The 18,679-nt window shown below is 39.2% G+C and overlaps 3 protein-coding genes across 3 annotated transcripts; 1 reads left to right on the forward strand and 2 right to left on the reverse strand.

Moving 5' to 3' along the window:
- The first annotated feature begins 365 nt into the window (after positions 1 to 365).
- LOC133716421 (uncharacterized) lies at positions 366 to 761 on the forward strand. The gene has a single exon (XM_062143133.1). It carries the CDS (start codon positions 366 to 368, stop codon positions 759 to 761), a length of 396 nt encoding a protein of 131 aa, XP_061999117.1.
- Positions 762 to 5,264: 4,503 nt separating this feature from the next.
- Positions 5,265 to 8,988, reverse strand: LOC133716422 (uncharacterized). The gene is made up of 3 exons (XM_062143134.1): positions 7,923 to 8,988; positions 7,045 to 7,676; positions 5,265 to 5,588 (listed from the first exon to the last, which is right to left on the reverse strand). Exons 1-3 carry the CDS (start codon positions 8,986 to 8,988, stop codon positions 5,265 to 5,267), a joined length of 2,022 nt encoding a protein of 673 aa, XP_061999118.1.
- Positions 8,989 to 11,901: 2,913 nt separating this feature from the next.
- Positions 11,902 to 18,437, reverse strand: LOC133716423 (mannosyltransferase APTG1-like). Its single transcript, XM_062143135.1, has 8 exons — positions 18,155 to 18,437; positions 17,936 to 18,053; positions 17,078 to 17,182; positions 16,651 to 16,937; positions 15,897 to 15,957; positions 14,209 to 14,429; positions 13,893 to 14,094; positions 11,902 to 12,066 (listed from the first exon to the last, which is right to left on the reverse strand). Exons 1-8 carry the CDS (start codon positions 18,397 to 18,399, stop codon positions 11,902 to 11,904), a joined length of 1,404 nt encoding a protein of 467 aa, XP_061999119.1. The 5' UTR covers positions 18,400 to 18,437.
- Between the last annotated feature and the right edge of the window lie 242 nt (positions 18,438 to 18,679).

The raw sequence follows: 18,679 nt of genomic DNA on the forward strand, positions 1-18,679 counted from the left end.
CAGATTATTGCCCCCCCCCCCCCCCCCCCCCAACAATTATGTGGGCTTTTAGACATTATCTGTTGTTTTGTGTAAAGAAGTGCTATAATCTGTGAAACATAGAAAGTGGTGTAATTTTTGATGGTCTATTGGGGGGCAGTAGACACATTATTTCCACCCAATAATGTCTTTATTAGGGGTCAGTAATTTTCTCTTGTTGATTATAAAGTGCAATACTCTGTGAATCCTGGAAACTGGTGCAAGTTTTGATGGTTTAGTGGGGGGCAGTAGACACATTATTGTCCCCCAATAATGTCTTTGTTATGGGTCAGAAATCTTCTCTTGACGATTTTAGAATGATCATTTTGGTTTTGTTTCGGTGCAAAATGGGTAGACCGAAATTCACCCTGATGAGTGACTCAGAAGAAGATGTCCGGAGTTCAGAGCGTTCGGATAACTGTACTGAGTCAACGTTTAACCAGCCCTTGCAAAAAAAATTTGACGAAATCAGAAAGAGGAAGCGACAACAGGTAGATGAGATTTCTGATGAAGAATATGCTGAAGAAGAAGTCAATGAAGATTCAGAACAATCGATTGAAGAAGAATCAGAATCAGAAGGCGAACAGACAACGAAGAGGTTTGTAATCAAAACAAGACAACAGCCAAAAAGGAAACCAATTCAAGAGGAAGAGGATTCAGAAGAAGAAGAAACAAAGAGGAGGAAAGCCAATAAGCTAAAGAAAGGGTCAACTAAGAAGGAAGTGCAGAAAAAAGAGACCTAAAAAGCGAAGACTAAGTGGAAGCAGCAGAAGTGCACGCTCAGTTCCTTCTGGAGAGTGGTCGACGCACACAAGGATAGAATACCAGACGAAACAAAAGAGATTTTGAGGGGTACAGACTTTGGTGAAATGATCGAACCATTCTGGCAAGACAAGATAACCGAGATCCAGCTCCACAAGCATGAAGCGAACCTGGAGATAATCATGAGGCACTTCGACCGCACAGACAACAAGTGGAAGTTTGGGGATGTTGTTATGGAAATAACGGAGGAGGATGTCACGACTTTATTTCACCTTCTGACTGAAGGAGAAGTGTTCAATGTGAACAGGAGGGTGGTGAGGGAAGAGATGGAAGTCTCCCTAATATTTGGCAGCCCTTTGAAGATGCAAGCTGTCATGAGAACAAAGGTGGAATCGAAACTGACAGTTGAGTTAATGAAGCCGGCAAAACAGAAAGACGCCCGGAAGATAGCTGTGCTGATGATCACATATCTATTCAGCACATTCTTCTTCAGCCGAACCGGAGCTCAAATTACATGGGATATGGTCGCCATATGTGAACGCATTGGGACCATAAACATGTACAACTGGCCAAGACTGATTCTGGACTTCTTGATGGAGGGGCTACAAAAGTATAGGAGAAACAGTCCATCTACAATGAATGGATGCCTTCTTCTCATCTATTACTGGTTCCTTGAGAAGACCAAGGCAAAGACCTGGATACCTGGAAAGCATAATGAAACTCCATGATTCATCCGATGGTGGATAAAGGAAATATTTAGCCTGGAGCAGCTGTACAGGAATGAGAACTTAGCCGTGGTAAGCAAATCACAAAAACATTACATCTATGTACATATCTGATTACTACACCGAACTGACTTGTTAAATGTAACAGGATCTGATAAAAGCTGGACCGTGGTCTGCGAAAATTGAACTGGAAGACCTCGAGCTGGGAGATGAGGTGCAGGACACACCAAACTTTGACAACTGGGTGAGTATCACGGCTGATCTTGTCTACAGACTATTATTGGGGGGCAATAGATACATTATTGGGCCCCAATAATGTTTTGACACTTGTTCAGCAATAACTTAAACTAGGCCTTTGAAGTGAAACACTGATGTTTTTGTGTTTCTTTAATACATTGGCTTGTTTTCCATGGAAATATGAGCTTTTATGGTGGTCTACTGGGGGGCAATAATAGTATTATGGGCCCCCAGTAAACACATTATTGGGGACCAATAACTTATAGGTTTTGTTGGTCTATTTTTTGCAGGTGCCCCAGGCAAGCCAAGCGGAAGAGGAACAAAATGAAAGGCTGACAGGGAATATCAAAGAACTAATCAGGGAGATGGAGGCAGCCATTGGTGAGACAAAGCCCACCAAAGAAATGGGTGCAAAGCTAGGAAGGCTTGCCAAAGCAAACGAGGAACTGAATGCGCAGAACAGAGATCTATGGGCCAAGCTAAAGGTTGCCGATGAGAGGATTAAAGATTTGGAGAATGAGAAGAGGGCAAAAAATAACCTCATCAGGGCGTTGTACATCAGTCTTGGAAAGGAGAAAGGAGAGGCCCCCCCACCACAAAGACAGCTTGAGATAGTTCCTTTCACGCCCAAAGTGGCCCCCCCAATACGAAGTTTTGGATGAAAATCCAAACTTTGGACCAAGCGTCGGAGAGGAAACCCATTATGCAGCCAGTGTGGGAAAGTTGACAGACACAGTGACGTCAACGTTTCCTATTGCAATGGAAGTACCTGAACAACAAGATGAAAGCCGTTTACAACCGGAGCAACCAGAACATGGGAATCAAGAGGAAGATGAACAGCTCGATAACTGAGAAAGAAGTGATGGCAGTAGTTACAAAGGAAAAACAGAAAGAAGGGACCCATGTCAAACAACAAAAACAGAAGAAAACTCCGGAGATACATTCTATAGAGAAGAACGTGAAGACATACCGGAGGGCTGCCAAAAAGGCTAGAGAAGAGGAGTGGGAGTATGACACTCCAGAAGAAGCAAAAATGAGGAAGAGAGTTGCACCTAAGAAAGCTGGAATCATGCCGCAGGCCCAGAGAAAAGTGGAGAACAAGATCAAGATCAAGGGTGTCAACTGCGATAAGCAAACATGGAGGACACTGGACCCAGCAGTGGCAAGGCACTATCGAGACTTCTTCAACGTTGCTGTGAAAGACACATAAGTACACAGCCTGTTTTAATATGGTACAACAATTCAGTTTCCGTATTTCATACTAATTACATCTACATTGAAATCAAATGTTTCTGTTTGATCAGAACCAAGTACTGGATCAGCATCGATCTTCTACGCCGGATCACCAAGCACGACCTCAGAGTAATCATCCAAGAGGGGGATGTCGAAACTGATGTAAGTCTTCCTATGAAGGGATACATTTAATGTATTATTGGGGGCCAATAGAAAGATTATTGCCCCCAAGTAAATTGGTTATTTAGAGCAATTTTCTTTAATCATGTTTACTTATATGGTTCTGATGGAAAATGAAATGACACAATTGCAGGTGATCAGCGTTTATATTGACTTGTTGAAGTCTGATGCCGCAAAGAGAAATGCGCAAGTGGGATTTCTGACTGTAGACGCTGCAGTAAGTAGCCTAAACCCAGCACATTGAATTTTAAGTTTATTAAAAAGTAGTAGTGTGTAAATAGGGTTAAAATGGAGGGTTTTTGGCTGGTCTACTGGGGGCAGTAGGAACATTATTGCCCCCCAATAATCTATTGACTCTATGTTATTATTTGTGGGAATTATGTTTTTGATAGCTGATCATGAATGGAAATGAAGTGTACTATGTTGAGTGGAAATGAAGTGTACTATGTTGGTCTATTGGGGGGCAATATACATATTATTGCCTCCCAGTAATGTGATTGTTTGGAGTCAGTAATGGCTTATTACCCAACAGTTTTCAGTTTTAACTTGAATTAACTTTGTTATGTTGTCTATACAGTACTATGCTCTAAAGTATGAACAAAACAAAGAAAAAGATGAGGATACTAGACCGTTTGAGTGTGGTGTCAAGACAATGTTGTATGAACCTCTGTGGTCAATCTTCCGTTTCAAAAAGGTCCTAGTACCAATTCACCACAGTACAAGCATGCACTACACTTTGCTGGTAGTTGACAATGAAAAAAGGAGCTTCACTCTTATGAATTCAATGAGGCCAGCAATCGATGAATTCACCAATGAGGAGAAGTACCACCTGAATGCAGCAAGAGTGGTATGTAATCATTTCACAATGCTTGTTTATGTTTTTCATAATTTTTAGCATGCTTTTGAAGAACTAAACTTTTATATCTGCCAAATAACAGGCAAAGCACATCAGGAAGTTCATACATGCTGTGAACTTGACTAAGATGAGAATCTCGGGTGACAGCCAAGATCCAGAGGTCCCACGAGAAAAATGCAAAGGCGAAGATGACAAGGAAAACCTAATTATTGTTGAAGAAGCAATGACCGAGGAGGAAAAACAAACCAGGAACTGGATATTGCAGAACAACGTTGTGGAGACAGACTATGAACTCTATGAAGACTTTGAGTGTCTGCAACAGAACACAACATCGTAAGTAGCTCAAACTACACTGTTTGACATTGTAAATGTGAAACATGTTGTTATTGACTTGATTTCTAAATGCCGCAAAACAATCTCTCTGTTTATTCCCCCCCAATAAATTAACATAAATTCATTTACTAATTTTGCAGTGTTCATTGCGGACCATTTATGCTCCATTTCATGGAGAGCATAGTAAATGGCAAAGAACCTACCAAGGAAGGCGGGGACAACATGAGGAAAAGAATGCTTGAGAGGTTCATGCACTTTTTATTGGGCAGAAAGTGAGGAGCGAGATTAGAGATAACATATGTAGAAATTTAGTTTTAGTATTTGAAGAGTAGGGATTGTAAAGTTCTCGTACTAGCCTTATTTTCAAACTATGGTGAAATGAGCTGCAGTATTGGATGATATAATATACTCTTGCTGACTTCAATTAATAGCAGGTCCTTTACACAAATTATGGTGACATTACATGCAGTATTCGATTCATGCTCCAAAATAGACAGGTTTATTGCCCCCCAATAATCTTCGTACTTTTGGTCAGAATAGTATTGGGCCTCACTAATAAGATGACCAGAAGTATCTCAGTTGGTAATTAAAAGATTAAAATCGTTGGCAACAGTTGAGATGGGTTTCAAATCACATGAAGGCCTATAGTCCTTGAATGGATGACATTATTGGGGGGCAATAATATGTTTATTGCCCCCCCCAGAAACCACATGTAAGCAATAATTGCAACTCAAACCTGTTTGAAATTTAACTTCAGCTATCTAAAAGCAATTTTAATCAACCCAAAAGTAAAAATCTGACATCTGAAAAGAAAAATGATTGTTTGAGCCGGAATATAAACAATTACTGGCCCCCAATAAACCCATTACTGCCCCCAATAGAAAAAAGTAAAACCTATCAACTCTTTACAGAAACATATATTACTGCTGAACGAGAGGTTCAGTGCAGCTCAACTTGTTATGAGTGCCCATTTTGCCACAACGAATCAGCTTCTTTTCAACCTCTCCAACCGACTTGAACGGCTTCACCCTAGGCCTCCCGGGTGGCCTCTTCGCAAGGGGAGGTAATATACATTCAGTAGCAGATTCAGAAGAAGACATATCAACATTGGTTATCGGCCGGATAGGAAAACTGTAGCTCTTCTTGAACATATCAACATGAAAGTACTTATCAATATAATCATAGACATTTTCAGAGGCAGCTTGTATTGCAGCAAGGCCGTGAGGACAAGGAAAACAATTGATCTGCCATTTCACACATGAACATGAATGATCAAAAATGTTGACTACATAGGAAAAGTCAGATCGAACCTCGTAAACTCCAGGGCTAGAATAATTAGGGTTGGGATTGGGCCCGGCCCGTGTAAAATTTATAGGGCCCGGACCCGGACTGATATTTTTGGGCCGGGCCTAAATTACATTTTTTCAGTTTAGGGACCGAGTTGGGCCCGGACCGATTTTTACGGGCCGGGTTTTCGGGCCCAACAAGCTGATTAAGGGAGGAAAAAAAAAACATGCAAACTGTCAAAACTTCACATTTTCACAAGATCAGTACCAAATAAATCCACCTGCTAAACAAGTTTCAAATTCCAACATAACAACACCAAATATCCACTGACATCAATCTATTCAAGCAAATGATTCAATGATTCATCACAATTCAAGGCAAACCAAATGAATAAATCCACCTGCTGAACAAGTTTCAAATTCCAACATAACAACTCAACAAATCCCAGTAAGTTTCAAATCTTCCAAGTTCCAAATAAACAACCAAACAAGTTCATAATTCAGAAAAAAAAAAAAAAAAAAAAGTAAACAAGTACGTTCATAAATAAACAACTAAGCAAGGAGGCAGCTCCTTCACATGGATCCCCTTTTAGCAGACCTTCCTCGCCCTTTTAGTTTGTGAGCTTAGAAACCCCCAAAATTGATGCAGACCAAATCACCAAAATTAATAGCAGATCTTCCTCGCAGACCTTCCTCGCAGATCAATCTTCTCACTGCCATGAATGATTGAACGAAAATCGCATAAGAGAGGTGAGTCGAAGAAGAGGTGGTATCGAACTTTCAGATTCAACATCCCAACAATCAAGTACAAAGAGGTGAGTAAAAGAAGAGGTGGTATCGAACTTACAGTGGGTCGAACCATCGAAGCAAAGCCGTGGGTAGGCGGCGACACAGTGGATCGGCGATTCTGGGTTAGAGATTAGGGAGAGTGCGAGACTTAGACTGAGAGGCTGAGGGAGTGAGTCGAAGAGAGGCTAAGAGAGTGAGTCGAAGACTGGGCTTAGAGACAGAGAGAGTGAGACTGAGAGATTTGGCGGCGACATGGTCTGAGATTTTGAGACTGAGAGATGGTTTGGGTGAGTCGAAGAGAGGCTGAGGGTGAGTCGAAGTGTGGGAGAGGCGTTTAGGTTAGGGTTAGGTCTTTAGTTGGGATCGTAATCCCCTGCAGCATACATATTGTAAGCCTATTATCCTACCAGTAATATACAGACATGTGTCAAAGAACACAACCTTCGGGCCTTCGGGCTTTTTTTTTTTTTTTTTTCTGAGGCCCGGGCCCGGACAGTTTTATATTTATTTCGGGCCGGGCCTTGCAAAACAGGAAAAGGAAAAACTAAAGCCCGGACCGTTCGGGCCGGTCCCGGGTCGGTTTCTGGGTTTCCGGGCTAAAATCCCAGCCCTAAGAATAATGGACACTGAAACGACTAGATTTCTCCATCTGCAACTTCAACCTTTCCTCCATTTTGGGAGTTAGTTCTGTGGTCCAATGTTGTGCCTCATCCCTCCTCTCACCCATCTGCTCCATTTGTTTTATTCTTGTCTGGTCCAGCATACAATAGGCCAGCATCAAACGCTCAATTGCAATCCAATAGTTAAATGATTCAGCAATCCCATTAGCCATAGTTCCATATCGGCAGCTAGTATAAAATGCACGGCACCAATTTTCCACAGGGATTTCAACAAGAAAAGGGTCAATAATATCGGCACCACCAACTGCTCTAAGCAACCGCAAATTGAAACGGTATTCCTTCTCAGTAGAGGAATATGCAACCTTAAAAAACTTCTGCTTAACATCTTTTATCAAGACATAATTACCTTTACCCCTATATTTACCGGCACGGTTCGCCACAAAATGCTTGTAACAAAACAGATAAGGATTACCAGCAAATACCTTATCGAAAGCACTCAACAATCTAGTACCCCGATCACTAATAAATGTGATGACTCTTCCTTGAGGTTCAAGCAAACTCTTCAAATGCTTGAAAAAGAATGTCCAATTTGCATTTGTCTCATAATTACAAAAACATATGGCTAGAGGGTAGAAACCTGCATAAACCAGATCACAGAAAAATCAGTCTACTGGGGGCCAATAATATTGTTATTGCAGAGCAGTAAACTATCACAGCGTGGCACTGCACAGCAAAAATGATATCAATAACAATGAAAGAAACTAAAACAAGAAATATTAAACACACAGATGAAGAAACTATAACAAAAGCCAATATTACTGGGGGCCAATAATAAAATTATGGGGGGGGGGGGGGGGGGGGGCGCAATAAACTATACAGCTACCTTGATTTCCATTCCTTCCAGTTGCAGAAAGAATCTGACCCTTGTAAATGCTTTTACCAAATGTTCCATCAACATACAACACAGGCAAACAGAATTGGAAGCCTTCAACACAACCTCCGTAAGCTACGAAAAGCCTCTGAAAACGATTAGTAGATGGGTCAACTTCCAACACAAAAGAAGAGCTCGGGTTACTCTGCAAAACAGCTTCCTTATACCAAGATAACTTGCTGAACGAGTCTGTATCGGAACCATAAATCGCTTCCTTAGCCCTATGCTTTGCTTTCAAGGCAACCTTGTAGGAAATATCAAACCCATATGTTGATTTGAACTTGCTCATAATCTCCCTTGGCTTCAATGAAAAATTATAGCTAACATCAGTAGCAATGCAAGTCTTGACAACCTTGGATCCCAAAAGCTTGTGCTTTTGAGTCCTAACTACACCCTTGCAAGTGTGAATATTATTCAACTTTGTTATATAAAGGCAACCATTGGCAGATGATGAAAGAGCGCGAAGATGCCAATCACAACCTTCGGTTCCAACATTTGCACAGATTGCATGAATACGGTCCAAATCATTTCTCAGGAATACAAACTCGAAACCAACTGCAATTGCATACTTCCTGATCTTCTCACGGAGCTCGGTAGCACCATGAAACTTATCCCCGACATGATGAATATAAGAACTCCACTCATCAGACAAATACGTCTTGTGAACTTCAGTCCTGAATGCATCCCCCAAATAATCGTCTTCATCAATAACTTCCGAACAACTATCCATTGAACAAGTTCTGCTGCAATTTCCACCAATCTTTAAAATTGAAATTTCGACACAATCTAACTTATGTATTCTAGTAGAGCAAAACAGCATCTGGAAATCACGATCGTTACGAAGAAAACAAACTTCACAACCAGGAACTGAATACTGAAGCTCAATAACATCACTTGGCAAAAACTGCAATGTACGGAAAATGTCTTCATACAATTTAGAGTAGCTCATACATTGATTCAAAGGAATCATATAACCTTTGCCAGAGTAAAGGCACCTAGCAACCAGAGGATCAACCATAATCCTGAGAAAAAAAACACAGGAGAACGAATCTATTATTGACCCTAAATAAACATATCAATGACCCCCAATAAACAGATTAGTGCCCCCCAATGATTTAATCAAAACTACCAAAACACATTAGAAGCAGTACCAAATTACTTTTAAAATAATGAAAAGGATAACTAGACAATAATTACAGCGACTTAATAACACATAATAAACATTACTGCCCCCCAATACACAGACTATTGGTCCTCAATAATATAGTCAAAACTACAAAAACACTTCGGAAAATGTAATAAATTGCTATGCACACAAATAAAAAGATCAGTAAACAACAATTATAGAGACTAAATATCATTTAACACACATTATTGGCCCCCAATAGAAATATTATTGCCTCCCAATAATATAATTAGAACTACAACAACACTTCGGAAACAGCTCAAACCCAACACGAAGCATGAATTCACCAAAAACAACACGAAGTTAATACAGAAATTCAAAACTAACACAATGCACTCAAAAAAACCTGGAAATTCAAATCAAAACTGCAAAAACAATTCAAAACCAAAACAAACATAACACGAAGCTCTGATTCAGCAAAATCAGTTCGAAAATAACACAACAATTCGTACACAAAAAGACCTAAAATCAAACAGATTAAATCGAGCTAAAAGTCAAACAGATTAGATCGAGCTAAAGAAAAAAAGCAAACCGCAATGGAGGAACACAAAGAGCATCTCGATCTCGCTCCATGTGAAAATCACAGCAGATCTTCTCTCTCTAGGAATCGCAAGTCTTCTATCACTAGCTCTAAATACAAATTGCAGAGCTTCACACACTGAAATCGCCGGAGAGCTTCACACACTGAAACCAGGGAGCTTCTCTCTCCTGTCTCTAAAAATAGCACAGCTCCTCTCTCTCTCTCTCTAAAATGGTAGAGCTCCACTCTCAAAAACCAGGGAGCTTCTCTCTCTACAATTCTAGCCGATCCTCTCTCTCTCTCTAAAATCGGAGAGCTTCGCTCCCTAAATCACGTTTCTGTTACAATTTGAAAGCGTTTCAGATATATAGGGGCAAAACGGTCAGAAAAATTGGATAAAACAGGCCCGTTTTGAAAAAGTTGGGTAATTGGGGTTTAAAAATGAAAACTGTTGATTAAGTGGGCAATCTGTTAGAGTGTTTGGGTAAGTGGAGTTAAATAACCCCAAAATTGGGTAAATGATCATTTCCCCTTTTTTTTTTCCGAGGTTGATGGAAGGAAAGACAATAATAAATTAATTAATAAAAGTTTGAGGTAGGAAAGAATTATTTAGGGCTGACATTTTCAACCGAGACAAACCAACCAACAGAATCCGAGCCAAACCAAAGAAGTTGGTGACCGACACTGTCGGTAACCGAACTCTTAATACGGTACAACCGTACCGACTCCACATACACGGTATGGTAATGGTTTCAATTTTTATATATACATGGTATACCGTACCAACCGAACTCATATACAATTAATTAATTACTCATATTTTTGTAATTTTTTATTCTTCTCTCTTCTTCTTTTGGACACTCACTTCTTTTCTCTTCTCTTTCTTCTTTCTTCTAGTTTTTTATTCTCTCTCCTTCTTCCTTGACGGTCACTTCTTCTTCTCTCTCCTCTTTCTTCTTTCTTCTAGTTTTTTATTCTTCTCTCTTCTTCTTTCTGGACCCTCTGTTATTCTTCTCTCTTCCCTTTCTTCTTTCTTCTAGTTTTTTATTTTTCTCTCCTCTTTCTTCTTCTTCTTTCTGGAGACGCACTTCTTCTTCTCTCTTTCTCGTTCTTCTTTCTTTTTTCTTCTTTCTGGACTCTCTCTTCTCTGAGCCTCTCAAACTCTTCAAAGAAACGCTCTCTCTCTCTCTCTCTCTCTCTCTCTCTCTCTCTCTCTCTCTCTCTCTCTCTCCGGCACGGGCCCTCGATTCTCAGCCACTCTCCGGCCATGATGGGATTTCAGTAGCTCTGGTTAAACTGGACTTCCACTCTTCCAACTCTCTGACTCTCCCATGACTCTGGGTTTCTGGGTTCAGTAGCAAAAGTGGTAAGTCAAATTTCTGGGTTTTGGATTCGGTGATTCTTCAGGCTCGATTTCTGGGTTTTGGATTCAGTGATTCTTCAACTCTTCAATCTTGTTAGAAACTCGGTCGGAGGACCAACCAATCGATACCAACCGAGCTTCTCGGTATACCGATATGTTGGTATACCGACTTCTGTGCCGGTAATGGGAGAAGATTTTGTGTACCAAACTATACCGTACCTGCCGGTAATGGGAGAAGATTTTGTGTACCAAACTAGTCCGGTACGGTAGCTGGTTTTGGACTTGCAGCTCCGGTACCGAACCGAACCCAACCCTGGAATTATTACATACTAAAGAAGATCTGAAGTTGATCTCCACTGAGGCAAGCACGTCACCAATTAGTCCAAGCTATGGGGATTTCGTTAGTTGAGGAACAACTTAAGCCAATAACTTCTTTGCCAATTATATCAGTGCATAAACAATAATCAGGAGCCTGTCAAAGCATATACAACGACTGATGCTTGAAGATCACGATCCACTTTGAAGTGAGCATGGAAAAATCTTTGTATCTGTATCGGTGGTCAGAACAGAGCAATTTAAGAATCGACTATTTAGTTAACTTAGAAGTATTAATTGAGTCGAAGAATCTACCTCTTTGAAAGAATGGGAGACTAGAAAATCCAATCAAATAATACAATATGACTCGGTAAAGACCAATTTTTTGCAAATTCTGATGCAAACCCTACAGGATCCATCATGAATTGATCTGATTCGTTTAGGATTCCTTTCTCTTCACTGTTGACAAAATTTTGAACAATGCATAAGCTACAAAACAATTATATTAAAGGCTTCATGGAAAGAAGAAACAGTTCCAGCCAAATTGTCAAATTCCAAACCTCGATGTGCAGTCTAGAAATCGCATTGGAAGGTTTTGGTGCACAGTAGAGTAGTAAGGTGTGGCGTGGCAAGGCATTAGAAAAAGTATGTCTGTTGCTTTTCCCTCGACCACTTCATTGGACAGATAGTAAGTAACAGCTTCAGTTCCTCTCTGTTCACCATATTCGAAATTACCAGAGGCAAGAGAGGCATAGGAAAATTAACTTGAAAAAAAAAATCAGAGAAATTTTCTCCTTTAACTACTCGATTAAAAGATACAAACAAGGTGATCCCTCGAATAGATAATTAAAACATTGATGACAGAAGTAGAATAGTGTTTAAGTTGGCTAGCCAAACACCAAACATATACTACCCAGCTTTTGTGGTTATCAAAGAGCAAACAAACTGTTAGTATAGGAACTTGTATGTTGGCATTCCCTTTATACAAAACTAGAGAGTTCTAGCTTAAGAGAGTGTGTGAAAAGAATGATCTAAATAGTAAGGAATTAAAGTTCAAGACATGTAACGAAAGACAAGATCCTACTGATTCGTATGGAAGTTTTTGGTAAGATTCATTCATTACATTGTGCATGATTAAGTTCCAGGATTGTTAGCTATGCTTCAATCCTGAGGTCGTCTGTTTAGTATTCCCTGTGTACGTTGTCTATGTGTCATGTGTTTAAGGAAAGTCATCAAGTTTTTTATTTCAGTTTTTAAATTAGTCGTTTACTGATTAAAGCATGCATCTGGGTTATCTAGGATAAAAATCGTTTTGTTATCTTTTAGAAAATTAGATTCCTATTAGATATCAATCTACTTTAATTAGTCATTATCACACCCTAATTGTTTTAGGGGGAGTCTACTCTTGACGCATATATATGTCCTGCATTAGGTTTCCTTTCTGTGAGCTTTTGCACGATAGAAAAGTTATTTTGTTTCATAAGGCAAAGCTGCGTTTTTGATCATTAATTCATTTGTTCCATGTCTAAGGGGGGTGTATTGTATTTAGATTTGTGCAGACTTTTTTAAATGACAGACTTTTTGAAAAGTCCACAGATTCTTTAAAAAGTTGATAGACTGTTATGGATTTCTTAAAACCATTGATTTTAGCAACAGACTTTTATTGATTCATGAAAATCTATATACTTTATTATGAATGACTTCTACAGATTTCCTAAGATGTACAAAATATTAAAAAAAAACAAAAACAAAAACAAAAAACAAAAAAAATTAAAACAAATGCAGCTCAAACACAAAACAAAATAATAACTTGTTGTCTCTTCAATGCTCCAGTATCTTCTAATAGAAATTGACTCAAATAAATGATTGTTAGTCTGTCTAGCGAGTTTGTTCTTATTCCTAATCTCCCAACAACATAAATATACAATATAGATCACTTGATGTTTATGGTTAATTATTCTCATCAATTTTGTTTTCGCTGATTAACATATATTAAGTGAGTTAGTGAGTCAAGAGTTCATTCATACATCATCCATATCATTCTCATGCTTGAAAGACCTACGAGTTCAGTTAGGAGTCAAGCATATTCAATAATTGAAGATTGACGAGTTGATACGTGTGAAGTGCATCTAGAGGAAGTGAGCAAATTTGTGTGAAGTAGTTCAATCGGCTTGAATGAGTTTAGCTAGAGGTAACCACGTTCAGAGTTATCCGAGAGGTTGTAAGTCTACTTTGTAATTTGACTGCTATCTTATAGTGTGTGCTTGAGCACTTGGCCTTCAAGAGTTAAGGCCACGCAGCTGTTTACCTCACTTTGAGGATTTTTACTGCGCAAACATCTTCTGTGTTTCCTGGGTTCTTATATGTGTGTTTGCTTGTTACGTTGATCTCTGCTTGTTCTATTTCTCATTGTCTTGGGATAGCAATCTTATTACAATTCTTAAGATCAGTTTTGATTTTGTGTGTACATTCCAGAGCGTTGCCTATTCCCCCCCCCCCCCCCCCCCCCCAGGCCATTCTAGGACTTTCACAACCTACCTGATGAACCAAACTCATATACAAGGCCATTGGAATATTGGTAGCGAGCAAGAAAAAGATGGCCAACAGCATTTTTGCAGAGAATTTATTATGGTAATATGCCGATTTGTTCCTTTGACCATTTCCAGAAACTGATGTTTTTAATGCAGTTAAAGAGTATCCAGAGAATATCAAAGCTATAGGAAGCACAGGCAAAACAAACCTATAACTCAGAATCAAAGTCGAGTATTAGTTGCAAATACAAAAAAAAAAAAAAAAAGGTCCAACAGTCACATTTATTTGTATAAACTCATATACCTTATGAATGAATAGGTACCTGAATTCTTTGTGGCCTAGTACACTATAAAGAACCAGAACCCATGCAATAAGGCCAGAAAGCTTCCATTGTTTCGACTGCATGATGCCAGCTATAGAAAATGGTAAAAAAGAAAATACCATGACAGAAAATCCCTGAGTGAAGTACCAGTGCCACTTGTGAGTTCCATAATAATCTCCACCAGAGGAAAGAAAATTGAATCTTAGGAAATTAAGAGGTACTAAGACCCATGAGCTAAACCACTGCAAGTGGTCTAGTGGTTCTTGCCTAGTTGGGTGTGCTCCTCAACCTAGGTTCGAATCCCGAAGCTGTCAAAGTGGCCAGGCACTATGCTGCAATCAATGTTTTCAAATGCGAAAGCGAAGGCGAATGCGACCACCTAGAGCCTCGCGAGGCGAGTGCCTCAAGGCGTTGAGGCGACCGCATTTCCCGTAATTATTATAATAATACTCTACATTTATAAATAATATGAATATACTTAAATAAGGTTCCAAATAAGCACTCCATAAGAATAAATTGAATAATACATAGGTTCGTCCTAAATTAGCAATTGATTGTGCAGCACAGCAAAACATACAAATATGTTCAAGGAAAACATACAAACATGCCATCAGATTAAATTTAAAAGAACATGCTATCAGATTTCCTTTAGTCTAGAACTTCTCCAATGAAAACTAAACAAACCAATACCTGAATATGAATAACACAACACCCATATAGGAAAATCCAAAGAATCAAGCTACATTTTACGCATTTCAAGAGTCAAGAAATCCCTAAATTACAAGAGTCAAGAAATAATTTCAATGGTTAAGAGCAGAGCAACTAAAACCGATTTGAGCAAAACCCCAAACCACATTCAATGCCAAGCTGATCAGCCACAAACAATCAAGAAATCCGTAATTTCAAGAATCCATATATCCCTATATTTCGATACTTCAAACCAGAAATTAAAGCCATATCACAAAAAAACCCACACCAAAGTCATGAAGAATCTGAGTTCTTTACCTCAATGAAGCAGTCATGGAAAAAGAGACGCAGCAACTGAGCCAAGACATTCCTCTGCTGGCCGTAAATCCAAGCCATCTTCAACCTCACAATGGTCTCTGCGTAAGGCACGAGTTCCGATAGAAATCGTACTCCAGATTCCCCGACGCCTCATCCGTCATCGTTTCAGTGTGGAACTCTTCTCGCCTTCCTTCGCTAGAAGCCATAGAGACCAGAGTGACCAGCGACTTGTCGGAGGTCGCCGACGACGAAGAAGAAGAAGAGAGAGGTGGTTTGCTTCTCAATCTGATAGAAGTAGACAAGTCAATGTGATTATGTGATACATGTCGACTTCGTAGGGGGTAAACTTAAAAAAAAAATAAAAAATCAAAACGACGTCGTTTTGACGGAAAGAAAAAGAAAAAAAAAACCTCGCGTCTTCTTCTTCCTCGCACTGCCGCCTGAGGCGCCGCTTCTGCAAAACGCGACGCTCCGTCGCCTGGGCGACCGCTTTTCCAGCCGCACGTCTGAGTTTGATCCGGCGAGGCTTTTTCTGGTCGCCTCACACCGGAGCGCGCCCCGGGCTCGCCTCGGCGACGCCTTTGAAAACACTGGCTGCAATGCACAGTTGGAGCATTTCACATGCGCCGAAGGGGTTTATCTTGAGCCTAGGAAGCCTTTGGATTCCCCTTAATAAAGTCAAAAAAGACCCATGAGCCGTACATCAATCGATCTATTAAAAATGTAAGCCCAAGCACCAAGACCCTGAAACCACAAATGAGTACAGAAAACATTCACATAAACGCCACCAGGCACACAATGACTGACATGATACAGTTCACTAAAAATTTGTATATGTCTGCACAACAGCTACAGTCATTTTACAGATGTCAAACAATTGTGAGATAAATATGGTGACAACTTAAATGAAATTGATGAAGACTTCAAACGTCTTATGCTACATAATTCGTTGGTCTTATATATTATCAGTAGCTTCAACCGTCAGCTTTATCATGTGTATATCGCATTGCATAATCACCAAGAACATTTGCTGCCACTCCTAAACCCTATTAGAGTGACACCAACTCTCTGTCTCCATAATTTCAAGGTAGCTCACATAATTAGTATTGTTTTTATTTGCATCACCTTTATTGATAATTTTTATTAATGGCATTCCACTAATCACCAAGGACCTTTATGCTCTTACTACTATGACAGCGAATTTCTCACTTTATCACATCATTTCAATATTGCACTCAGACCTCACTAAACTCAATGTCAAACAACTCACCATTTATTATTATAACTTGCTTCCTTCAAACTTATAAGTAGAAACAAACATGATAAAATAACTATGAGAATCACGTATTCTAGGAGCACAAACAATTTATGCGGAAATTATCATTTTAAGAACTTCATGTAAATTAGGTATTCAAAGGAAAATGGATAAATACCTACCCAATAGGAGCCACCTCCAAAAATATGAATCTGAGTTTATCGCGTGACACAAATAGCTCAAGGAGCCCAACATAAAGCCATATGATGGCACTTGTTGGTCGAATAGCACAAGCTAATGCAGCAATAAGCAGACCCCACTTTCTAGATTCCAACGGAAGTTTGCTGGAAGAAGGCCTGATACAGGGCCAGTAGTACAAGCTCACAATGGTAAGAACAGTCTCCAGACTATTCGATAATGTACGAGTGAGACAGAAAAACATAAACCAATTTGTCAATTGGGAAAAAAGCTGAGACCAAGTTAAGTACATCTCGTAGCACAAAGAACTTGATGTTTTCAATACTGCAGTGTAAAGTGTACCCATGAGCTTGACATAAAATATATAATTATTCAAAGAGTAAAGAAGCTGTCTGTTATACAAAAGGATACAGCCCATTTTGCAACCTGGTCGCCAAAGAGGATGACAGAGAGTTTGTACAGGTATAAATCACCAAATGCAGAGAATAGGGACTGGAATAGCCGAGGAGCCTTGACCTACAAAACATATAAACACAAAAAAAATAAAAACTTTGAAAGAAAACATGGTGAAAGGCGATTACTTCAAGCACCTAAAATTTGACGTAATCTGCTAATATAATATGAGTACCAAGAAATCAATGGCAACCTTACCAGCAGAAAATGAAAATTCTCGTGTATCTTTTGAATCACTTGACAACAATTCATAATGTCTATTGAAATGTCTATACACAATTACCAAGATAATATACGCTGAAAATCAATACATTCTGTCTCTAATTTAGAAAATCAAAGATAGTAAAAAGTTTACTATACAAATAAGCTAACTGGATTAATATACTTCTGATCACACAATGTAGAACATCTTAGCAAATACTTACACTCCATACACACCTCATTCTATTTTACTCTTTGACTAAAGTCACAAAATACCAATCCAAATTTTACATAAGATAATTGAAGACCTGAAATGCTCATGCTTTAAAGACGTAAAATCTGTTGCAAGGAATTAATAGAGAACTACTTCTTCTAATCTCCTGAATCCTTTCGCATTCACATTGTAAAATCCGTAGGAACCAGAAGTAATTTTCTTGCAGTGTTGATTTTAATTAGACAGCAACAAGGATGAGTTGTTTCCTCTACTGGTCAGCTTAGCATAGACTTCAAAGCTAAAAACTATCGCGTTACATATAAATCCAAAGAAATCTTTTGCAACTGCTTTCGTTTAGAATGTAATCAAGACAGGCATTGTGTGTGTTTAAAGGCCATTACCATGAACCACGGAGTATCAAGACCTAACAAGGCAAGCACTTTGTAAAGGAAAGCAAAGAGCAAAGGATGCAAGTAGCTCCGAATCCCCTTCTTCCACTCCCACGTCAAATGGCCAAACCTGTCATTTAGAAAAACAAAAACTCATTTCAGCATTTTGTTTCTATAATCTTTTTAAGCAATATTTAAGCATTTATAACAAGAAAGTGAAATCAGTGTTACCCAAAAGTGATGCGGTGAGCAACTTCAAGAGCTTGCCAATGCTCATCTGGGTTGAAATAGGTCTGAACCAACAGAGCATTTACTATTCGAAAGGCCAAGCAGAAGATATAAACGTTCTTGGGTGAGGCTAGCAGATCGAACTGTGGGCCTTCCTTTTCTTGTTGTTGTGATTTTGTAGGAATTGGGTTTTGAGTTCTGCGTGTATTTGCTAATGACGAAACTGCAGAACTCTGTCTTTGGCTCATTGCAATATGTTGTATCAGCAAGGCAAAAGATCGAATGAGTATAACTTGATCTCGAATGAGCTAGTTTTGTTCCAAGTTTGAGTAAATTAAACGAGACAGAAAGATGTATGTAGAATCGCAGAGACAGAAAGATGGTGTAATGACTGTAATGTAATTACACTGTAATCACTGTAATGTAATTACACTGTAATCACTGTAATGTAATTACATCGAAAGACAGTCAATTTTGTGGTTTTTTTTTTGGTAACACGGGGTTAGGGGTTTGTTTAGAGGGTAAACT

This window comes from Rosa rugosa, chromosome 6, assembly GCF_958449725.1.
Source record: "Rosa rugosa chromosome 6, drRosRugo1.1, whole genome shotgun sequence".
Taxonomy (NCBI): domain Eukaryota; kingdom Viridiplantae; phylum Streptophyta; class Magnoliopsida; order Rosales; family Rosaceae; genus Rosa; species Rosa rugosa.

What these genes read in the sequence shown, in the direction of transcription:
- LOC133716421 (XM_062143133.1), top strand. Translation starts at nt 366, where the DNA reads ATGGGTAGACCGAAATTCACCCTGATGAGTGACTCAGAAGAAGATGTC.
- LOC133716422 (XM_062143134.1), bottom strand. Translation starts at nt 8,988, where the DNA reads ATGGTTGATCCTCTGGTTGCTAGGTGCCTTTACTCTGGCAAAGGTTAT. An exon ending in TGGAAGGAATGGAAATCAAG is followed by an intron (nt 7,677 to 7,922) that starts GTAGCTGTATAG and finishes TGGTTTATGCAG; the next exon opens with GTTTCTACCCTCTAGCCATA. An exon ending in AGAAATCTAGTCGTTTCAGT is followed by an intron (nt 5,589 to 7,044) that starts GTCCATTATTCT and finishes GTGAAATGGCAG; the next exon opens with ATCAATTGTTTTCCTTGTCC.
- LOC133716423 (XM_062143135.1), bottom strand. Translation starts at nt 18,399, where the DNA reads ATGAGCCAAAGACAGAGTTCTGCAGTTTCGTCATTAGCAAATACACGC. An exon ending in GCTCACCGCATCACTTTTGG is followed by an intron (nt 18,054 to 18,154) that starts GTAACACTGATT and finishes TCTAAATGACAG; the next exon opens with GTTTGGCCATTTGACGTGGG. An exon ending in ACCAGGTTGCAAAATGGGCT is followed by an intron (nt 16,938 to 17,077) that starts GTATCCTTTTGT and finishes ACTTGGTCTCAG; the next exon opens with CTTTTTTCCCAATTGACAAA.